At 34.7% G+C, this 23,508-nt stretch overlaps 2 protein-coding genes across 2 annotated transcripts; one reads left to right on the top strand and one right to left on the bottom strand.

Annotated features, from left to right (window-relative positions):
- The first annotated feature begins 3,821 nt into the window (after positions 1 to 3,821).
- Positions 3,822 to 11,408, top strand: LOC112034863 (protein RRP6-like 3). The gene is given in 13 exon segments (XM_024067673.2): positions 3,822 to 4,151; positions 4,653 to 4,894; positions 4,979 to 5,077; positions 5,296 to 5,379; positions 5,563 to 5,649; positions 5,993 to 6,113; positions 6,582 to 6,593; positions 6,596 to 6,762; positions 6,870 to 6,914; positions 7,448 to 7,950; positions 8,028 to 8,526; positions 9,339 to 10,012; positions 11,112 to 11,408. Coding segments are annotated over 13 exon segments (2,853 nt in total). The 5' UTR covers positions 3,822 to 3,904; the 3' UTR covers positions 11,185 to 11,408.
- Positions 11,409 to 11,849: 441 nt separating this feature from the next.
- LOC112034866 (NEDD8-activating enzyme E1 regulatory subunit AXR1) lies at positions 11,850 to 21,322 on the bottom strand. The gene is made up of 15 exons (XM_024067677.2): positions 21,111 to 21,322; positions 20,121 to 20,293; positions 19,447 to 19,610; positions 18,871 to 18,981; positions 18,431 to 18,510; positions 18,114 to 18,264; positions 17,889 to 17,982; positions 16,004 to 16,092; positions 14,507 to 14,580; positions 14,250 to 14,412; positions 13,674 to 13,759; positions 12,865 to 12,948; positions 12,599 to 12,779; positions 12,290 to 12,392; positions 11,850 to 12,200 (listed from the first exon to the last, which is right to left on the bottom strand). The coding sequence occupies exons 1-14, from the start codon at positions 21,146 to 21,148 to the stop codon at positions 12,309 to 12,311; spliced, it is 1,572 nt and encodes a 523-aa protein (XP_023923445.1). The 5' UTR covers positions 21,149 to 21,322; the 3' UTR covers positions 11,850 to 12,200; positions 12,290 to 12,308.
- Between the last annotated feature and the right edge of the window lie 2,186 nt (positions 21,323 to 23,508).

Raw genomic sequence — 23,508 nt, forward strand, 5'->3', positions numbered from 1 at the left:
TTTTACTTGGTGTAATATGCAAGATGGTGAAAGTAGAATGTACCTAAGATTAGATCGAGCTTTGGTTACTCCTGAATGGATTGATCATTATAAAGATATAAAAGTGCATCATTTGGTAGAGTCCACATCTGACCACTGAGCTTTGCTGATAACTGATGCTACAGTTCAGAAGAATCCCAATAGACGAAGATTTCAATTCGAAGCTATGTGGACAAGAAGGGAGGAATGCAAATATATTATCCAAGAAGTCTGGGATGGCATCCAAGAATTAAATTCTCCTATTGGGATTGCTGCTAGGTTGAGTTGTTGTGCTGAAAATCTTTCTAGATGGAACAAAATGGTATTTGGGCAAATTCCAAGGCAAATTCAGAAGAAAAGGGAGACTCTCAGTACTTTGGTCTGTAGAGATAAAGATGGCAGTCTGGGTAGTGAGATCAATACGTTAAGAAAGAAGATTAATGATTTATTGGATAGTGAAGAAATTATGTAACATTAGAGATCGATGGTGCAATGGTTAGGCCTTGGAGATCAAAATACAAAATATTTCCACACTAGGACTTCAGATAGGAGAAGGAAAAATACCATCAACAGCATTATGGATGAAAATGGAAATTGGCATGATTCTATTGATGGTATTGTAGAGGTGGCTGTATCATATTTTAAAATTTTGTATACCACTTCTTATCCGACTCGCATTTCGAAAGTCCTTGATACTATTCCAACTAGAGTTACTAAGGATATGAATCAGCTCCTTATTCAAGAATTCACAAGGGAGGAAGTTGAGGCAGCACTAAAACAGATGCATCCAACAAAAGTCCCAGATCCTGATGGTATGTCTGCTATTTTCTTTCAAAAATATTGGAGTATTGTTGGTAATGATGTCATATGCATGGTCTTAAATGTGCTAAACTCAAATATGTCTATGGTAGAGATTAATAAAACAAACATCAATTTGGTGCCAAAAAAAAAAAAAAAACCCCACAAAAATGATTGATTTTAGACCTATTAGTCTATGTAATGTTGTTTATAAACTGATATCAAAAGTGTTAGCCAATTGTCTCAAAATAATCATTCCACAGATTATATTAGGAAATTAGAGAGCGTTTCTCTTTGGGAGACTAATTACAAACAATGTTCTTGTAACTTTTGAACTTATGCACTATTTAGAACATAAGAAGGAAGGAATGGAGGGTTTTATAGCAATAAAGTTGGATATGAGTAAAGCATATGATAGGGTAGAGTGAGGTTTTATTAAACAAGTGATGGAAAAAATGGGCTTCCATGAAAAATGGATAAATTTGATCATGCATTGCATAACTACTGTATCTTACTCTATCCTCGTTAATGGTGTTGCTTATGGTAGTATTATTCCTACAAAAGTTCTCAGTCAAGGAGACCCAATTTCACCTTATATCTTTCTTTTGTGGGTAGATGGTTTTTCCTCCCTTATTAATAATGCTGCCTGGAACCAAAAAATTAGTGGAGTATCAATATGTAGAGGTAATCCCAAGATTACACATCTATTTTTTGCAGATGACAGTCTATTATTTTGTAAAGCAAATAGCCAAGAATGCCAAAATCTTATTGATATTCTCCAGCTATATGAAGTTGCCTCGGGTCAGAAAATCAATGAGGATAAATCTTTAGATTTTTTCAGTAACAATACCCCTGATGATAGAAGATGTGAAGTGTTGAATATGTTGGGTCCAATGCAAGAGAACCGACATAAAAAATACCTTGGCCTACCCTCAATCATTGGCAAGTCAAAAGTTGAAGTATTTGCAGAAATTAAAGAGAGGGTGGAGAAAAAATTATTTGGGTGGAAGGAAAAAATTCTATCAGTGGGAAGCTGAGAGATCCTTATCAAAGCTGTTGCTCAAGCAATTCCAACATACATCATGAGTTACTTCCTGATCCCAAAGAGTCTTTGTGATGAGATTGAAGCAATGATGAGAAAGTTTTGGTGGGGTCAAAGGGGTCAAGAATCGAAAATTGCTTGGATTAGCTAGAAGAAAATGTGTAAGTCAAAGCTGAATGGAGGAATGGGTTTCAGAAATTTACAGGCTTTCAACCTTGCTATGCTAGCTAAGCAAGGTTGGAGGTTGATCTTGAATCCTAACTCTCTGGTGGCCCAAATCTACAAAGCGAGATATTATCCGCATGGTGATATTTTTAGAGCAAAACTTGGATCCAACCCTTCCTATACTTGGAGACGTATCTTCAATGGACTAGAAGTTGTGAAGAGAGGTACCTAGTGGCGAGTTGGCAATGGCAATAGGATTCATATTTGGAAGGATAAGTAGCTGCCTACTCCAACAACGTACAAAGTAATCTCCCCTCCAAAGCCCTTTGATGATTTTCTTAGGGTCTCGTCACTGATTGATAGAGACACGAGGAGGTGGAAAGGTGATGTAGTAAGATCTTTGTTCTTGCCTTTTGAAGCAAGGACTATTCTGAATATTCCCCTTAGCCATAACCTTCCAAAAGACCAAATCATATGAGTGGGTAATAAAAAGGAAGAATTCAGTGTAAAAAGTGCTTATTATATTGTTGTTGGGGTGCTAGATATAATAGAGGAAGGTGAAAGCTCTTCGGGTGATTCTAGGAGTCCTCTTTGGAAGAAGCTATGGTATTTAAACATCCCTCCCAAGGTGCGTATCTTTGCTTGGAAAATGTGTATGAATGCTCTTCCTACCTTTGTGAACTTGCAAAGAAGATGAGTTAAGCTTTGTGATATTTGTCCAGCTTGTGGGAAGGAGCCTGAATCAACTCTCCATGTTTTTGTTAAGTGTGAAGTGTCTAAGAGAGTATGGATATTATAGATATCGCTATGAAATTTTTTGAATCTGGTACGTCAAGAGACTTGGAGGTTTTCTTTGGAGTTGCATGGGCAATCTAGTATAATAGGAATAAAATAGTGCACGAATCCTCAAGTCAGTTTCCAGATCATACTTGGAGTTTTGCTAGAAAATATATTCTTGAATTCAAGAGCGCCTCAATAGCTTGGCTCGGACAGAAGAGAAGTGGATAGTGCCTCCTCCAGGAGTTTTTAAAATTAATGTTGATGGTGCTACATCTGAAAATGAAAGGAACTCAAGTGTGGGTGTTGTTATAAGAGATGCAGCTGGTACTATTCATGTTGCTTGCTGTAAATACCTTCAGGGACAATTCTCGGCGGAGGAAGTTGAAGCGCTAGCTATGGAGTGTGGTCTAATTCTTGCCAAAGAGCAAAAGCTATCTCAAATCATCTTGGAATCTGACGCATTAACAGCTGTTTCGAGTGTCACAGCAGCTGAAACAAGTGGCTGTATTGGTCATGTGTATCAGGGGATTCTTAGTTTGCACTCTTCGTTTAGCAACTGGAAAATCAAGCATGTGAAAAGAGATTACAACAGGGCAGCTCGTGAGCTTGCATAGTATGCAAGGCAAAAGGAAGAGTCTTATGTCTGGAAGGGAGTTTGTCCTCCCATGGTGATTCACGTTGTCCAGGAAGACTGTGTAGTATGTACTGTGTTGAGCTTTTCTCTTCGCTTTGTTGTACTCCCCTTTCTGTTTGGCAATGATATTCCAGTTGGTTGTTTTTCAAAAACATTTTTTTTGAAATTCTAAAACATTATCCGTACGCATAAGTAGCTTTTGAAAACTGAAAAAACTATAACAATGGGTACTAATTGCAAGCCCACATCTTAGGTTCAAACATGACACTTTCATCGGGCCTCTAACTTGAGACCATCGGCCCGTTTAGAAGCCCATTGAGGTGTTCTGCCACGTAAATGTTGAAGCCTTAAAACCTAAACCCTGTCCCTGAGCTTTGAAGAACCAGAAGGAAAAGAGAAACACACACATTTTAGTAAAAAAAAAAAAAACAGATTTCTTTTATTTTTTGAATTCATAGAAAAATAAAATGGAAAACAGGTACAAGATGAGAGTGATGGCAGTAACAATTGGTACCTTGGCGGCACTCTCGATCTTCATAACCGTACGGTACCGGCGACGAAAGCGGAGCCAAAAGTGCCCTTCCAGTTCGTGTTATTTACAAGGAGACCACTGCCATAACCAGAAGAAGCCACAGCACGCATTTAAGCGAGTCTTGGCCGATAATTCATACTCTCCTTTCAAGCACTTGAAGAAGCTTCACGACTCTCCCAACGGTACATTTTCCTATAACCCTGTTTGGTTGCTGAGAAAATAATATAGGAAATGAAAAATAAAATTTTAATCGGAGTCGGAGGAAACTTTGTAACTGATATTCTTAAACTGAAATATGCGGTGACATGAGGTGAAGTTCCGTTTGGCTGCGGAGAAAATTGAACGACAAGTTTTTGAATTTCTGCAATTTGTACTGTGAAATATTTGATAGAAATTAATTTTCTTCGAATTAAAGATTTTTCTTAGTTACTAGAGAACTTAGCTGGAGTTATTTTCTGTTGAAACAAATGGAACCAACGAAGCGAAAATTGCTCAACTCAGCGAAAAGCTTGGATTTCTCTTTCTTTTTGTTGTGTTGTTGTTGAAGTTTTCGTTTGCTTTCTGATCAATCAAAGCGGAGCTTAAAGCATAAGAATCTAAATGATTATTTTCCTTATATTTTTGTTACGGTGGTATAATAATGGCGGTAATTAAAATTGGAGGGTGCTCTTATTTGGTAACAGAGAATGATTTGAATTCACATCCATATGAAGCGGAGATTACAGCCTTGTTGGACAATCCGGGACTTGAATTCAGCTTCATAAATGAATATACCGATTTGAAAATGAGCGAGACGTATACTTGGGTTGAGACTGAGACGCAGTTGAAGGAGCTCGTGGATGTTCTGAGCAAAGAGAAGGTTTTTTCTGTGGATACTGAGCAGCATAGTTTACGATCTTTTTTAGGTTTTACAGCTTTGATACAGGTACATTGTTTAGTTTTTACTGCAATTTGCAGGTTTTGTAAAGCAATATGATGGATTTATGTGTTTTCGTTGTAATTTGAACAGATTTCTACTCAGAAGGAAGATTATTTGGTGGACGCAATTGCTCTTCATGATGCAATGAGCGTTATTCGCCCAGTTTTTGCAGATCCTAGTATTTGTAAGGTGTTTAAATTGTGAATTTGTTTTACATTTTGAACGCAATTATGTTGGGTAGATGAGATTTATGTCACACAGACAATGCAACTTTTTAATAACTCTGTTCAAAAAGATAGGATGAGTGTGGGAGAGAGAAAACTTCTAGGGTATACATATATATATATATATATAGAGTTGTTATTACGGTATTAGTGCCATTGATATCAGGAAGTTTTGTTGTGTAGGTGTTCCATGGGTCTGATAATGACATTCTCTGGCTTCAAAGGGACTTCCATATATATGTTGTAAATTTATTTGATACAGCAAAGGTTAGTTTTTATTATTCTGATTCTATGAGGTCCTTCATTAGATGTGTTTACCATATGTATTGATTTTGGTTGAATGACCGTTTACTGGAAATATGGTGGGCTGAGAGAGAGGAAGATGATGCATACAGAAACTAACTGTCCACAATTCTTTTGTCACGTTGTATTCTTGTTGCTACATTGCAGGCATGTGAGGTGTTGTCAAAACCACAGAAATCACTGGCATACTTACTTGAAACTTATTGTGGAGTGACGACAAACAAATTGTTACAGGTTTGGCTTTCAGGCTAACTGACATACATGTTGCATCATTTCAAAATTTACTGGTCATTTTTGTAAGAGAACTAATTAGATTTTTACGAGAATAGCATCCCAATCTATTGTACTCTATACTAATAAACTCCACATATTTTCCCGGATTAAAATTCTTCACACGGAGCAGTCTAATATGTCCATGAAAAGGCCTAGGTTACATACCAATGATTTTAACTTGTAGTGTTGAGAAGCTGTGGACTGGATGATGGATGTTAGTTTTTAGAGTTTCAGTTGTATTTCTACTAAGAAAACAAAATTTTTCTACTTATTTGATTTTATTTTATTTCACATTAAATTGTAGCGTGAAGACTGGAGACAACGACCCCTATCAAACGAAATGGTGCAATATGCTCGAATAGATGCACACTATCTGTTGTACATTGCAAATTGCTTAATTGCTGAACTCAAACAACAGGAAAATGGTATTCCTTCTATCTTCTGTTCATGCTTAAATCCAGCATTTGGCATTTAATTTGTTTGTGTTGGAATGGAGGGAAAAAAAAAAAAAAAAAAATTTGGGGGGGGGGGGGGTGGGGTGTGGTAGGGAGGTGGGGGTGGAAGAAGAAATTGGAGCATTCCAAAAACTTGGGGACCCGACTACATTGAAGGGTGGGGGAGGGGTCCCTGCAAGGGAGTTCATATCCTTGAGACGATAATTAATTGGAATGGTTTGTCATGTGACAATTGCCAGATATTGGGAGACATAAAATTGAATGTTTCTAACTTGTTCTTAAATGTAGTATAGGCTAAGCTTGAAACAAATGTATGTCTTCCACTCTTTCGTAGGTATTACTCCATGCTTACCCATGGCTTGCTGCTGGTAACTTTAGAAACCTGCATTTATAACTGCACATAACAACAGAATTTTTAATATAGCAATAATATCTCAGAAATCTCCTGTCCGATGACAAATTCCATTTTGTTCTCGAGGCTAGTCGGCGTTCCAATATGACTTGTTTGCAACTCTACACAAAAGACGTTGAAGGTTTTCCTGGAGAGTCTGCTGCATCATCATTATCTTCCCGTCATTTGAATGGTCAAGGAGGTGTTTCATCAAATTTTGAAACCAAGGTTTGCTGCATTTTCATTTGAATATCACTTTAGGTCAGTAGAAAGTTGCAGTTCTACATTTTATAAAATTCTGATTTTTTTTTTTTTTTTTCAATTTTTTTTTCCAGTTTCCAGATCTTGTGAGGCGATTGTGTGCTTGGAGAGATTTAATGGTTAGTAGTAACTTTTCCAAAAATTTAGCTGCCACTTTGAGAATAGCTTTATTGCTATAAGAGCAATGCAGCAAAAATATCAGGTTTACTTGCTTAGGGGAAAGTTGTTTAATATATTTGTGAAATATATTTAAACAATCAGCCAAGGGTGCCTGTTCATTTGACGTCCCACCTCATGTTACCTTCTTCATCATTAGTTTACCTTATTTCTAAGCTCACGGCTCACCAACAAATATATATATATATATATATATCAGTTCGACCTTAATGATAACAGTGTTCATAATCAAAACAATGATATGCCTAATATCTTAAATATATATACACTTTTTATTTTCTTTCCACAATCTGACATTAGGTGTGCTTCTATTATATGGGCAGATTATTTTAGCTAGGCCCGAATTATGATCCCCAAATTTCCAGATTCCTCATTTATCCATAGTGCTGCTCATCTTGTCTAAGTCATAGTGAACAAAACAGGAAAGTACTTTGTAGTTAGTTAAGCTTATTGTGTTGCATTTATCTCCTTTCAGGCCCGTTTGCATGATGAGAGCTTAAGATACGTATTATCAGATCAGGCTATTGTTGCTCTTGCAGGCAGAGCTCCAATGACAACAACAGAAGTATGTAACACCATAAATCAAGCTGATCTGAATGTGGATTTGAGTTTCCATTCTTTCCTCCCATCTCCATCCCCTGTTGTTTGCAGTCATTTGGATGATGTCTGTTCTCTGCTCCATGACAAGATAGGCAACCTTAATGATATTTTCCCAGTGATCATCCAAAAGTGCCTGGGTCCAAGTGGGAGTTGTCCCATTTCTATTCATAATTATGCTTTATTGATTAACTGTAATCTGAAATTGGAATTTGTATCCAAACAAAATGGGGTAAAAAGTTCAAAGCAAGTTGCTAAAAAGGCTTCTCGAGATCTATTTGTTCAAAAATTCTCCTGCAAATCTCCAGTTTATCATAATTGCAGAATTTATGCAAATGATGGGCGACTGCTTTGTTACTGTGATCAAAGGAAGCTTGAATGGTTGGTGAGCCTTTTTGTTGCCATTATTTGTGCCACAAAGAAATGCATTCAATGTGATCAACGTCATATTCTAACAGGTATCTTCATAGAGATTTGGCAAAAATTGTGGATGACAATCCGCCTGCCATTATGCTTCTCTTTGAACCCAAAGGCCGTCCAGAAGATGAAGACAATGATTTTTATATCCAGAGTAAGAAAAATATATGTGTTGGCTGTGGTGAAGGAAGTCACTATTTACGCTACCGAATAATTCCCTCATGCTACAGAATGCACTTTCCTGAGCACATGAAAAGCCACCGTTCTCATGATATTGTCTTAGTTTGTGTGGACTGTCATGAAGTTGCCCATGCTTCTGCTGAGAAGTACAAAAAGCAAATTGCTGCAGAATTTGGAATTCCCCTTTTTGTTCGTAAAGTAGTTGATTTAAAACAAGCACAAGTTATGTCTGGGTCATCTGAGTCAGAAACAAACCTTGAGGAGGGAGGAGTATCTCCTTTACAATTGCGAACAGCTGCTATGGCACTTCTGCGCCATGGACCAAGAATGCCATCCAAGCGCCGCGATGAACTGACACAGGTTTAGAGCACTTTCTCTACTTTGATTTTTTTTTTCCCCCCTGTTCTGAAGCAGAGCAGACATATACAAACAATAATGCTAGAGACAACAAATTTCATGAAATTTTTTCACAATATGCTGAGGTGGCAGACTGTGATTAGTTTAACAACTATTTCATATGTGGCCACCTCTAACATGACCTTTATTGTACATCAATTATAACCTGCCACTTCACCAATTATGGAAAAAGTTGTGAAATTTGTTATGTTTCTAGACTTATTGATATAAGAATTTGTATTGAATGTAACTACGGTTTATAGTTGAATAATCAGCACAAATAGCCATACTAGAGTACAAGATGTAGGTCTCTAGTTCAACAGTATCATTTGAATTGTAGAGAGCTGAAATTGGTGGTATAAATTTATCTTAAGGTGTGTTCAAGATAGCTCACCGGTTAAACATAATAAGTTGAATTACATTATTACAGAGAGCTGAAATTGGTGGTTATTAATTTAATTATTTTCGGGTGTGTACAAGATGTAGGTATCTGCTTAAACATAATCAGTTGAATTACACAGCTGGAATTGGTGGTTATTAACCCAATTATCTCACAGCATGTGTTGGGAATCTCATTAGAATTTGAATGGCTTCATTGTGAAAATTTCAAGATGAAAATTTATGATTTCCGAATAAGACCATTGTCACAACTCACATGTCCTCTTTATCAGTTTCATTGCAGCTTGTTACTCATTAGCTTCACTGGGGGAATAAAAGAGGGAACTTTTTTTAACATTATGGAGTTTTTTTCTTCTTTCCTGTCCTGCTGTTTGCAGATTGTCATGAGTTATTATGGAGGGAGGGAGATATCTGAGGTAGATTTGGAAAAGGCTTTGCTAGTTGGCATGAGTCCTCATGAGAGAAGACGACTTGAGAAGAAGAAAGGATTGTCTTTCAAGCCTTCTGCTGTGAGCATACTTCCAAATGAGGAGCAAGAGAATAATAATGGTAGCACAGAGACATCTGGCTTTGTGGAAACATCACAAGTTAGTACCCTAGATGATTCTCAAAGCAGTGAAGCAGAAGTATGTAGTAGAAAAGAAGATAGAGAAACAGGTGCTGATGTAGGTGACTCCTCTGTTTGTGCTGATTCAGGGATTAATGAAGAAGTCAGTTCTACTTTTAAAGAGAATGTAAAGCCTGATAAAAATGGAGTTTCTGATATAAATGGTGTCCTTTTGATAAATTCTAACGATAATTGTGAGAGTAGAAATCCATCGAACAGAATAGTTGACTTATATCATACAGAATATGATGGAACTGCCCAACCTAAGCATCACCCAAAATTATCACTATTAGGACATGGTCCACATGGGAAACAAGTTGTAGATCATCTCCTAAAGGAATATGGTGAGGATGGTATTCGGCAATTCAGTCAAAGGTGGAGACAAGTATTTGTTGAGGCTGTTCATCCTCGTTTCTTACCTGCTGGCTGGGATGTAATGCACAGGTACACTAATAAGTAATCATATGCTTGTTTTCAGTCTTGTAGCACATAATCACATGGTTGCCTTCCGCCCTTTAACTCCTCTCATGGATGATATGTATTGCATTCACCACCACTACAGCTGCTGTAACTGCCTGCTGCCTCACCATCACACATACTAACACCACCTCTGCCTCCAATACCATAATTTCACATTAACATCAGTCTAACCATCATTGCTGTCATTACCATCATGTCATCATCACCTATTCCTATGCAATGTCATAACCAGACCACTCTTTCATTACACGAGATAGTCATTCCATGCAGAGTATAATAGATGGTGGTTTTAATTTCTTAATATGTAGAACAAATAACCCGCAAATCAAAATTTAAATCTATAAGTGTAAGCAAGTGCTTATGACAAAGTTTAATCTATAGCAGTGACATCTAAATCAAATAGAAAAATGCTATATCCACAACATTTTCATAACACTTTCACAACAAATCGTAAGTGGTAGATTGTTACTGGCTATTACTAATAGGCAAAAAAGTAATTTCAGTAATGGGTTGTGAAAGTGTTGTGAAAATGTTATGGATATAATACTTCTCAATCAAATATATATCTCATCCAATCTTAGTGGCGCACACACACAGACACTCCAAAAGAATTTAATAAGTTCTTGATAGCAAGATGTTTTGGAATACCATATCTATTCACTGACGAGAAGGGACAATAGAATTCTATCAATGTTTTAGTCAGAAAGGGACTAAAAAGCCCCATAAATTTAATTTTAATCTATGTAAAACTCATGCAGTAACAGCAGTATGAATTTAATTCTAATGCATAATTGCCGTCCATATACAAGTAAGGGGAGGAGTAGTTATGTAGCGATCTGCTAGTCTGCTTCTAATTGTTGGAGATGATCTAAATATTGCTTAGAGTACTAATTTGATGTGAATAACATTAGAAGTTGGTGCGTGACTGCACGGTTACTAAAACATGGATAATTTAATGAATTATTTTTCCTATTTTGTGTGAAATAGAGACTTCAAATTATGTTGAGGATCTGAATTTGTCATTTTGTCTCAAGGATTTGATTGTGGGCAATGTTTTTGCCAGTGGTAGAAGGGACTTCGGTGAATATAGTGTATACAATCCTGCCAAGAAAACTTCTGCTCCTGTTCAGAGTTAGTTCCAACATCTAGGATGCAGCAACATCGTGCATGGACTTAATAAGGTTGGATGGCGTTGAATGGGGTGCAATGGCACATCAAGATCCAATTGGTCGTGTAAACCCCCTGGTTGGCTTATACACTTCTGTTTTGTGTCTTATTTATTTATTTATTCCAGTTACTTATGTCCATGTTCAAACTTCTGACATTTTCAATTTGTTAATCTCAATTATTTTTTTCATAACCTGTTGAAATGAATCTCTCCTTTTCCTCCTCATAAGATCTACATTATAAAACCTGGGATTTGCAATCTACCAGGTAAACATGGAATCAGTCTCAAGCAGGCATACGCGAGAACAATGTATAGTTGCTGGGTTGGGTACATTTTATATGGGCATAAAAGCTGTGCCTTATTTCAAGAATTAAGCTGAGAGCACCCAAGACCAACAAGAAGATTTATTATACTCTATAATTTAAGAAATTGAGAATATATATATATATATATATATAATTGAGAATATGGATCCATTCCAGCACATCAAATTTTATTGGAAAATAGTCAAATGCACCGAAGATCTCCTGGGGTTAAATTTTGCAAACGGGCCTCGGTCTTCACTCTCCTGGCAATATCTTCTATTAGGAGATAGAATTGAAGGGCTGAAATCCTAACCTTTTCTAGAGAGAATAAAAAGGAAAGAGCTCCTAAAGATTCATTTACCATTTGACAAAAAAATTAAAAAAAGAAAATCCCTGAAGGGACGGTTATAAGTCAGTAGCATACAGGCATATTTTGCGAAATAAGCTTCTCTTTTTGTAGGGGCAATGACTTTCACGGACCAAAATAGGTGAACTTCATTTTAAACTAATATTCTCTCTCTCTCTCTCTCTCTCTCTCTCTCTCTCTCCAATTGTCATGTCGATTTAAGTTACAAAACTTATCTCTCAAGGAACTTACACCAAACTACCAGAATGCTTCATATATAACATGTTTAGCAAAGCTGTCCACACAAATTTCTGCGCCATCTACTGGAGGGATCTGCCAACGAAAACAACATAGCTGTCAAGGAACTTAAAAATGAGATTATGAATAGAACATATATACAGCAACAGAAGATGGGAACACACCAGTCATTTCAAAGCAGATTTACAGTGACAATATTTGTGACTTGTGATCAATGCCATTGAAGATGAAAGTCCCAGGCATGGGTACAAACTGCCTTGTTATGAGCTGCAGTGGAAAGTGACAATTGTCATCACGGGTTTTGGGGGTCACATAAAATGGAAAAGAACTTTTAATAGCATTTTTAAGATATAAACAATTGTGCTTTCTGATGATTGTGCTCGTCAAACATGGTCGAATGCTCATCATTCAACCACCTTTTGGTCCTTAATATAAACAGATAGATCTAAATTAGATAGGCCAAGAGGTAGAACCTTGATCACTTCTTGTGATGCAATTCCTCCAATGAAGGCAGAAACTGCATGGAGCTCTGAAGCACCAAATCGGCAGATCTCATTGATAAGGTCCTCTGTCAAGGTTGAGCCATTGCAACCCAAGTCACTGAGGAGGCCAACAGCTGTAGTCTTCAATCGAGAAATGTCTTCATCCATCCCACTATAAGAATCAATAGGTGAGGTTAAAAGTGCAGTATGATCTTTTAGAAAGATATGATAATTGTTAACAGTATCTCAGGTGTTACCCATCAAATTGCCCAGGAAAACTATTGTAATTTGCAGCAAACCGATCAACAGCTCGAAGCAAAATATAGAACCCCACAGCTGTACTGCTACACATATAAGAGAATTGTAGAATGTAAGAGAATCTTTTTCAGTACGCCACTTTTTCTTTTTTGTTTGGGGTGTAGTGGTGATTCATGCATATGTATATTTTCATTTTGTTTTACCTCTAGCAAAAAATAATTCCCCAAAAGGAAAGATAGTAGTTAATTTAGAGGGACAAAAACAAAAATATTTGCAGAAGATAAAGAATTACACAAGCTAAAGTTGTTAACCAAACACATCAAAGGTGGTAGGATCAAGAAATTAGACAGTAGGCAATCCAATCCTGACCAAATATTTTACATAAACAGAATGCATCACTTGGTCTGCAGAATTAACAGTATACCATATGCAAAAGGATTCTGAAACCCCAATGACTCCAATCTGCAAAACTTATGCATAGCTTCCTAATTTTTTAATGATTGCACATCCTTTTCTTGAATTTCAACATTATTAACAATATATATATATAATATATAAAATTCTAATTTGGCCAATGGTAATGCAATGAAATGTTCTTAATCCACATGCATTCTTGACACAAATTTTAGATTTTGAATCAGAAAATCCAATTCTCTCAAAGAAACAAGTACATACTATGCATGAGGTCCAGAAATGATTAAAGTACAGTATAAATACATTTTAAGAATTGGACACTAAATTTTTTGATAAGTAGAAATTGGAAGCTAAATTATTATCTGAAAGCATAAAAAAATAAATTCAACGAAACCTGTAATCTTCATCTGTAAGATACTTCTGTAACTCTGTTAAGATCGGAGAATTAATCTCATTCTCAATGGAGCGATACCTGCAAACCTACAAAGTAAAAATCTATACCTTATTGTACCCAGGAAAAAATAATAGCGAACATGAGTCATGCTTGATCTATAAGAAAATATATAACATCAAGGCCTTAGCAGCTATAAGCCCATAGGTGCATGATTAGCTGAGAGCAATTTTTGGGAAATAAGTATTCATTACTAAAAGGTAAGATGTACTTAGGTCAGTAACAAAATTAATTATGAACATATAGCTGTAATTTACGGACTACTAACATAGAGGAACGATGTGATCAAAGCTGATTACAACAACATATTGGACAGGACTTGTTTAGAATCAACCACAAACTTCAGGTCATGGTACGTCCAGGTTCTATGTAATATTACTCAGAAGTTAGGACCTTATGAGATTTACTACAGTGTCACTACATTCATAATTGAAAGTAATTTGTCATCCCAATGAGGGAATACATATAAAAGAACACCCCCCCCCCCCAAAAAAAAAAAGACTGTTACTCCAGACTTACTTTGAGTTTTCTTGCATTTCTACAGAAGCTTTTTATGGTTGTCTTCGAGATGCTATGTGGATCTTTACCAATTTTTCTCAGAATATTCCTCACTCGTTGCTCAATAACAAGAAAATCGGCCTCAGCCTTTGCTTGGTAAACGTTCTGCAGATTAACATAAAGCCTACAAGAGAATTGATACAACTCTTGCCTCAACAAACTGATTTCCATTTTAGTTCTAAATTTTACTGCCAAAAACGAGATACTTAGATACTAACTCAGTTGTAGATGTCATATCAGGTATTGATCCCTCAAGGGGTGCCTCACCACCACCTTCATTTGATATAAAGTCCTGCAAAATCAGGAAAGAAGTGCAGAATTATACAACTTCAACAAATGCACATCACCATGTCCATATTTAGAACATTCTGAATAGTTGATGTCCAAATAACATAGAGATTGACTGTGATAAACATTAATGATATTTCTTGCTGGCCCATCCAAAGGGAATGATCTTAGCATAAGAAAACAATCTCCACGTTTTCCTGGCATTTGAAATAGTTGAACTAGCATGCACAGAGTATTTTTGGACCATTTTGGAAAGCATGAAAAAAAGTAAGCATTCAGTCCATTACCAATGAGCATAGGTACTTTAAATCATAATTTCAAAGTACATTTGTAAGGGAAAAGGGGGTACAAAGGCAGCACCATAAGCCAAGGAAGCATGTGTGTGCATAGAGAGAGGGAGGGACTGAAAAGAATTAAATGAAAGGAGGTCAAAGCTTTATATTAAATGAGAAAAGAAACCCTCCAATTTAATTCCTTCCAAAGGGATCACAAGACAACTAGACACTTTCCACACAATCTGTTCCGTAAGAGTACATATGATCAACAAAGCTGCACAAGAGTTGGTAATGTCTGTGAAGCAGACTTTCTAGAAATATAAACACAAGAATTGGTTAGATGAATCTGCTAGAACATCGGTAGGGCTATAAATGAACTAGCCTGTTTATGAACGACTGGGCTTGGCTCAAGAAAACACTTGTTTACGTTCATTTATTTATTAAACAAGCCAAGCTCAAACATAATAATATGTTTGTAAACAAGTTCGTGAATATAAGGCTCAATTAAGTAAATATAATATTATATGTTTATATGTATACATGTATAATAAAAAAAAAACACTCATATAGATATCAAATTATTTTTTTTACTTTATTGTTAGTATAAATAGTCCATCTCATAGTAAAATTATATACATTTTTCAACAATGCAAGGTTGGTATCTAATTCTTAAAAGTTCATAATGAAAATCATTCTATCTAATTAACTCAAGTAATATAATTTAGTTATTAATTATTAGCATAGATTTATGGGAGTAAAAAATTTTAATTGTGAACAAGCTTGAATATAATGTGTTTACTATATATATGAGAAGATTAAGTTAATCAAGTAGCTTATGAAAAAGCTCAAACTTGTTTCAATAAAAAAAATGAACCAAGCATGAACATGTAGTCTAGTTTGTTGATGAGTAAACCTAAACTTTTAACACAGCCTAGCTCCTTGTTTACAGGCCTAAACATCTGTATTTTCCACCCCCAATTTTGACTCTATGCAGTGTACAAAGAGCTTGTCAGTCAACTTAGGATCTAAGCTAAAAGTACCTCTTTGCAGAAACATATCAGTATATATTATCACTTGACTTCGGCGAATTGGATGTCAGTATCAGATTCAACTAAAGAATAACAAATGTCACCAATGCCATTCTGGAATTACCTTCAAAGCAGCCACCATCACCCAAAAATCTGATGAATTAGAATCAACTTCAGCACAGCTGTCATTAAGGATCTGTTGCAAATCTGGGCCTGAAATGCAAAAAATAACCAAACTTCAGCTCTTAGTTACATGCAACCAATTACAGAATTCTTAATTTTCAGGCAGAAATCACAAATTTCTTGATGACAAAATCAGAAGCATATTGCAATCCCGCATTAGAACTTCATTAGAACTGAAGTAAGTTTACAACCACATAAGCATGCCGTCTCCATCATTCAAATTGTTTACCAGTTGTGATTTGTTTTAAATATAGATATGTTTTAAGAATTTTACTTTATTTTTTTTATATAAGTATTTTAAGAACCTTACTTTCTTGTTGGATTAATTTAATGAGGCCTATTGCAGGAAGGTGACTCAAATCCATTTCCATCACAATCCAATGCAGGTAAAAGTGCCAAAGCTAACTCAATCCCAATATGGTTGGAATTGAAATAGTGGATTCCTAGCATCCAGACCACCTTCCAACCATGTATTTGGAAAAGAAGGGGGAAGCCCAAAGCATTTGCACCTAGTCTCTCTGCATTTTTTCCTTATATATATATATATATATAGAGAGAGAGAGAGAGAGAGAGAGAGAGAGAGAGAGATGGGTTCAAGTTACACCTGGTGTAACTTCATAAGTGTTACACCTTTTTAAGCCATAGATTTCTAAGAAATCTAATGGTTGAAAAAACATCATTAAATGTTAATACTTTACACCTTATTACTTAATTAATACTAGCATTTTTTTTTCTCTTTCCTTATTTATTGTGTACCCTTCATTTTCAATAACTTGCCAAACATACTAATCTACTAAGGAGCACCTCACCGTAGACAAATCTCCCCTTTTGGCACAGAAGCAATAAAGTAATTAAATATTATGTTAATTGAATAATTCCTATATCACCTAATCGTGGGTCATATATCTCCAGCATCTCCAAGTTGAAGCTCCTTAAGAGCTAGTCAAAATGTCGTTACAAGATATTGCAAATCAATAGTCAATATAGCAATTTGCTCCTATTCCAAATGGGTATGAAATGCTTTTTTTCCCATAGTATGTTTGACATGAAGTCTTTTCTAAACTTGCTGGTTGTATAAATGTAGTAATTGGGTAATTTATCCAATAACGAAATTGTCTACAACACTATTTGCACCACGACCAGCTCTTTATTAATGGGAATGTAAAGCAGAAAGTCCAACCAAAAATTTCTAGCGCACCATTCAATAGCTTCTTTGCAGAGATTTCTCTCAAGAAAAAGGAAAAAAAAAAAAAAAAAAGCTTCTTTGCAGAGATGTGGGAGGTTGGCTATGGTGGGCTGCTAGTATATGTAAGGTTTGCAGGTTATTGAAAATGGTAGTGCCCTCTAATCATGTGGAAAGCAATAAATAAGGTGAGAGAAAACAAACCCTAGTATTAATTAGGTAATAAGGTGGAAAGTATTAACATTTAATGATATTTTTTCAACCGTTAGATCTCATAGAAAGCTATGGCTTAAAAAATGTATAACTCTTATGGAGTTACACCAGATGTAACTTGAATCCATCTCATATATATATATATATATATATGAATCCTCAAGTATTTACCCCACATAAAAACACCTAAACGAGCAAAACATTAATGATAGTTATTTAATCCATCTTATTTAGCTTTGACATGTTCATCACAATTTATCATGAAAAATCAGAATCTATGCTTAAGAAATTATACAGTTTGTTGCCAACTAGCTCAACGGGCACCTCCTCCCCTAATAATTTAGAGGGGGGGATTTTTTTTATGAAATCAACACCCACTAGATGCGTGTGTAACTTACCGATAAAAAAAACTACATAGTTTGTTACTTACTAATTCCTCGAGGAGCAAAGACCTTAAAGGAGGCCTCAATGGCTTCTCTGTAGTTATCTCCATCCAATGCAACCATCCTGGCTTTAAGAAGCTCCTAAAATGTTCAAGACCCAACTGTGTCACTTTACTTTCAGTTTATTTTATCAGCAACTGTGTCACTTTATTTTCAAAAAAAATAAATAAGACAAGAAGCCAACAGAAGAGCTACGAAACAAACAAGTTAACCTTGAATTCTTTCTTCTCTTCCCTGGTTGATGGAAGACTACCACCATGGCTTTTGACCCACTGCTCTGCCATCTTGATAAGAAGAACTACGTATGGTGTGTGCTTGAGGGCCACAGGATCTTGCGCATCTAAGTCAATGCTTTCTGCAAAACTATTGTGTGAAAATAGACAATCAGAAGCATTTATATGGAATACAAGGTGTGTGTTTTTATGGTCAAAGGTATAAGCTGAGAATTGTGCCAGACACTAACAAACATTAGACAATGTGCACATGCAAAATCAACCAAAGCAACTAAATATAAAAACAAAATCTGCACCTCTTAAGCTCGGGCCATGGGTTATTTAACCGGAGGTCATCCAGAAAATGATCAGGCTTTGACTCGACCACAGTATGTTCCTGCAACAAATAAGAAAAAGTGGGTATAAAATTGATTTGGTATAGAGAAAATTTTCTATATTTGATCTTGATAAAAGTTTTTTACTAGATTTTGACAGAACAATTTTTTTTTTTTTTCTTTTTGATAAGTAAACAGTAAGTAGTAAAGAACAGTTGCTACCTTACAGAAATTCTGAACAAAGTTCAAGAGATTGTCCGTTTTGATAAAAAAATATTTTAAAAGGAATGTTAGTGATGATTCAAACCAACAGATGTTATACTAGGACAGAGCTTTATAATAAAACAGCTTATTACCCTTCCAATGTCCAAGTTTTTACTTTGGATACTTTGGAGGAACGCAATGAAGCAAAAACACATTACCTTTAAACTGATTCGAACAAGCCCAGTAAGCCCATAGGAGCGAGCAAAGACCAATATTACATTTGCCTCCCTACAGATCCTATCAAGCTTTACCATTGAATCTTCCATCAGCTGAAAGTGAAAGTAGAAAAACTCATCATATTTATTGCACTTCTTTTTTCTTTTCTTTTTTAAGTAACAAAAGATTATTAATAAAAGCAGAACTAAGTACACAGGGGGTGTACTCAGGAAGAAAAACAATCACACTCTCAAACTACAATGATTGATATCTTATTTATTGCACTTGATAAGAAGAAACAGAAAAAATTGTTAAAATCTAGGAAAGTAGGTTACAAATCCAGAAGTCCACTGAATTCATTTATGTAGTCAGACCATGCAAATCTTATGAAAAAAATCAAACCGCAGTGAAATTGTGAGTACAGGCTACAAGCCACCTTGACATTCAAATTTATCTACATCTTTGTGATAATAACTAAGAAAAAGTTTGGCAATACACACAGTGCAGGGCAAACAAAACAATGCTTTTTAATTAACTATTTTCATGGTCAAAAAGTAAGGTAAACATTAGCTTCATACCTGAGTGGCAACTACCAAGGTAAACTGAGAAAAAAATGAGGGGTTTGTCTCAATTAACGTCACTGGATACTCTTCTATAAACTTGGCCTTAACAGCATCATTCAGCTCTTGAAGAAATGCACATACACACTTCGCCTTAGATTGCCCAACACATGATTCATCAACTATCAAAATCAGAAACTAAAGATAAGCACTCAGAATTTAAAAGGTACTCCTTCCCTCCCATTTTATATATCTTAATTTTCATTTTGAGTCACCTCAAAATACATATCAGCATTCAAAAGTAGGAATTTTTACTTTTCAACTTCAAATATCCATATCATATCCTTTTAAAACAAACAAGACTCTTATTAAATTTCATGATATCTTTGACATACAATGACCATAAGCCTAGGGACACAACTTTTTTCACAATTGCTGACATGATCTATTGTGGTTGATATATAATAAAAGTCGTGTCAACTATGGACTCAAGTGAAAGTGATGTTGTTCCAATCACAACAAACCATATCAGAAGTTGTGAAAAAGTTGAGAAATATGTTGTATCCCTAGAATTAGTCATCAGAAAGTAAATGGCATTTTGAAAACATCACTATATTTTACCTAGACATCTAAAATGTGTTAGAGAAAGTAAGTAAAATTCAAAAACAAAAAGAAGCATAACATTAACATACCCATAAAATTATTTCCAAGGTCCCCAAGTTCAACCTTGGAACCATCAATTACAGTTATGCTTCCAACCCCACCAAGAACAAGATTCTTTAATGTCTCAGAACCAGTAGGACCACAATTGAGTAAGCATATACTAGCTTTCTCAAGAGCTGCTTGTCCTTGATCACCCCAGATCCTGCAATTTCAGTTTCACATCAAGTTTCAGAATAGAATTCTCAAAGGAAAACAACAACCAAGCCTTAGTCCTGAAATTTTTTATGTCCGTTATGGATTTTCAACAGACTAGTTAGGGTTGGCTACATGTAATTTTTTTTTTTTTTTCCGTCATTCTATTCTATTTGAGTCATACACTCAGTTACTTCCCTAATTGACAAGTCCAATTTTACTACTTCCATTAATATTATTTTCAATCTTTCTCTACTGTTCTTTTTTCGGTAATCTCACTTATCTGAACTTGACCAAACCATCTCAAGTGCCTCTGCCTCAAGTTTTCGGCAATAAGGGTCACCCATATCTTTAAGAGAATTTCACCATTTTGAATACTATATCTTCCAAGGAAATGCAACTTTGTCTATGTATTTCCAAGCTATTCTTCTTCATTAACATAAGAAAGGTATTAAGAAAACATTAAACAAGTTCTAAAAAATTTAAAACAAACAATGCCAACCAAAAAAGAATTAGGGACAATCAGTAGCTTCTTTATAATAAATCAATATGCTTTTTATTGTCAGAGCGTTGCAGTAAATTAACAAAATTCCCCCCTAAAAAAAAAATAATCTATTGAGCCTCACTCAATCTCACTGCTTAACCTCTACATAAAAAAAAAAAATTTCCTCGGGAAAAAAATTTCCAGGGAAAATAATTTACGTGGAAAGAAAAGGAACTGAGAGAGAGAGAGAAGTGTGTCCAGGGTTGATATAGCAATAGGGCAAAAGTAAAGGAGGAAGAAGAGTAGAATGTTGGAAGTGGCAAAACGGTGATTTAATTTGTACCTGAGCTGGCGATCGTATTTGGTTTTGGGTTCAGCCATTGCTCTTCTGCTGATTTCCTCTTTTCTTTTTTCTGTGAAAAGCGTTCGGTGCTCGCTCTCTCTCTCTTTCGCTCACAGTGGCTCGCTTGATAGTTACGCTACGCAGTGTGTGCGATTGGATTTGGTGGACCTTTGGTCCTTTGCTTTGGGCTTTTTTTCTTCTGAAGGACCCGCACCATATTTTGGGGTTGAGCTTATCAAAAGAGAGAGAAATGGAATGGAAATGTGTACAAAGGAGACAAAAATCAAGATTTCAACTAAATTTTACTATGTTTTTCTTATATTTTAGAAAAATATTTTTTAAATGAAACTTTGATCACCAAATTTGATATATATTTTTAATAAAATAATTTTTGATAATTGGGATTGAGGAATTTGAATCCCTACTTCAACCAATATTTAAAGGAGCATTTTTTTTATAATATTTACTAATCTTTTTAATTTTGTAAGATCCGATCATTATTAATCTCATATATATATATATATATAAATATATCTTCACTTGTAAATTATTTTAAATACATGGGTATTACTTTTGATGAAAAAAAAATAAATACGTATTACTTTCTTTTTTTTTAATTCTTTGTTGTCTATTTCTTTTCTTTTCTTTTTTATAGAATTTGTTGTCTATTTCAAGTTCAACTAAAAATCATCTTCCGATTTTTAATTACATTTTCATGCGAGCCTTTAATTAAAAATCAAATTAAATCATTTGCATGTGAACACTAATATTAATATCTACTAAGCACTCCTACTTCCATGGCTAATTGGTTACTTTACATCAAAGCCCACTTGTGGATTGCTACCTATTATACTCTTATGAACATTTCTAATCCAATTCAGCCACAATCTTGCGTACGTGGAAACAGTTGGCTCGTTCAGTCCAACCCAAATTAATTATCACTCGATATAGTAAAATCTCTTAAGCCCAAGTGATGGACTAAGTTGGGTTCTCCTTCTTTCTAGAGCATGTTTGGTAGACTGTAATAAATAATGTAATGTAATAATTATTCTTAGGGCATGTTTAGTAGACTGCAATAGTTATTTCTATGATTTAATTATTCTTTAGTTTGATTATGTTTTTATTACAAGGAATAGTCATTCTTTATGAATAGCTATTCTTCAAAACGAGGAATAACTATTCCTCTTTAAAAAGTTGTATTAGATATTCCTTAGTAAGTGCATTAATTTCAAAACTTAATATATTTCCAAATAAACAAACCTTCCATATACATCTAATAATTATAAAAATAAAAAATCATAAAAAAATAACAAATATCTTTCTTAAATTTAAAAATAACAATTTTAAGAAAATATAATTGTATGAGTAAGATATTTCCTAAAATAAATGTTAAGTTTCATTCTAATGTTATAACTCACAACCAAACTAATGAATAGGTTTAGTTATTACATTACAACACATTTTATTACTAGTAATAAAAATTACAATTCCTGTTGTAATCTCCATTCAGTGTACCAAACGTACCATTATAGTTTAGTTATTCTTTAATTTGGTTATCTTTTTATTACAAGGAATAGTCATTCCTTATAAATAACCATTCTTCAAAATGAGGAATAACTATTTCTCTTTAAAATGTTGTATTAGCTATTCCTTAGTAAGTGCAATAATTTCAAAACTTAATATATTTCCAAATAAACAAACTTTCCATATACATTTGACAATTATAAAAATAAAAAATCATAAAAAATAACACACATCTCTCTTAAATTTAAAAATAACAATTTTTAAAAAGATATAATTGTATAAGCAAGATATTTCCTAAAATGAATGTTAAGTTTCATTCTAATGTTATAACTCACAACCAAACTAATGAATAAGTTTAGTTATTACATTACAACATACTTTATTACTAGTAATAAAGATTACAATTCATGTCGTAATCTCTATTCAGTGTACCAAACGTATCCCTAATGTATCTCTATCTAATTCAAAACATAAGCTGACATCCCATATTAATATTGAAGATGATCTTCAAAGAAGTCATGCTTGAGCTATGGGATAACATCTTTCTACCACTAGTACCTTATCACCCATGGAGGATATGATCTAACCTCATCAATCACAGTGAAAACATCAATTTTGTGTTGTGCATCGTTTGGAAGTCACAAGGATACTTGAAGATATTATTCTAATTTATGAAAGTTTTTCATTCATAGTTTCTCTTCCCAATCGCACAACATAATTATGAAACAAATAAAGTTTTCTACCAATTTTCCTTCAAACCAAAAAAAAAAAAACTATAAAATATATACGAAATATCAAAGTAAATATTAGGGGTGTGCAAAAAACCGAGAAACTAAAAAAATCTCTTCAAACCGACTGAACCATTGCCAAAATT

This window comes from Quercus suber, unplaced genomic scaffold (genome assembly GCF_002906115.3).
Source record: "Quercus suber isolate HL8 unplaced genomic scaffold, Cork oak 2.0 scaffold_135, whole genome shotgun sequence".
NCBI classification, from domain to species: Eukaryota; Viridiplantae; Streptophyta; class Magnoliopsida; order Fagales; family Fagaceae; genus Quercus; species Quercus suber.

What these genes read in the sequence shown, in the direction of transcription:
- LOC112034866 (XM_024067677.2), bottom strand. Translation starts at nt 21,148, where the DNA reads ATGGCTGAACCCAAAACCAAATACGATCGCCAGCTCAG. An exon ending in CCATGGCCCGAGCTTAAGAG is followed by an intron (nt 18,265 to 18,430) that starts GTGCAGATTTTG and finishes TTCACACAATAG; the next exon opens with TTTTGCAGAAAGCATTGACT. An exon ending in TGATGGTGGCTGCTTTGAAG is followed by an intron (nt 14,581 to 16,003) that starts GTAATTCCAGAA and finishes CTGATTTTGCAG; the next exon opens with GACTTTATATCAAATGAAGG.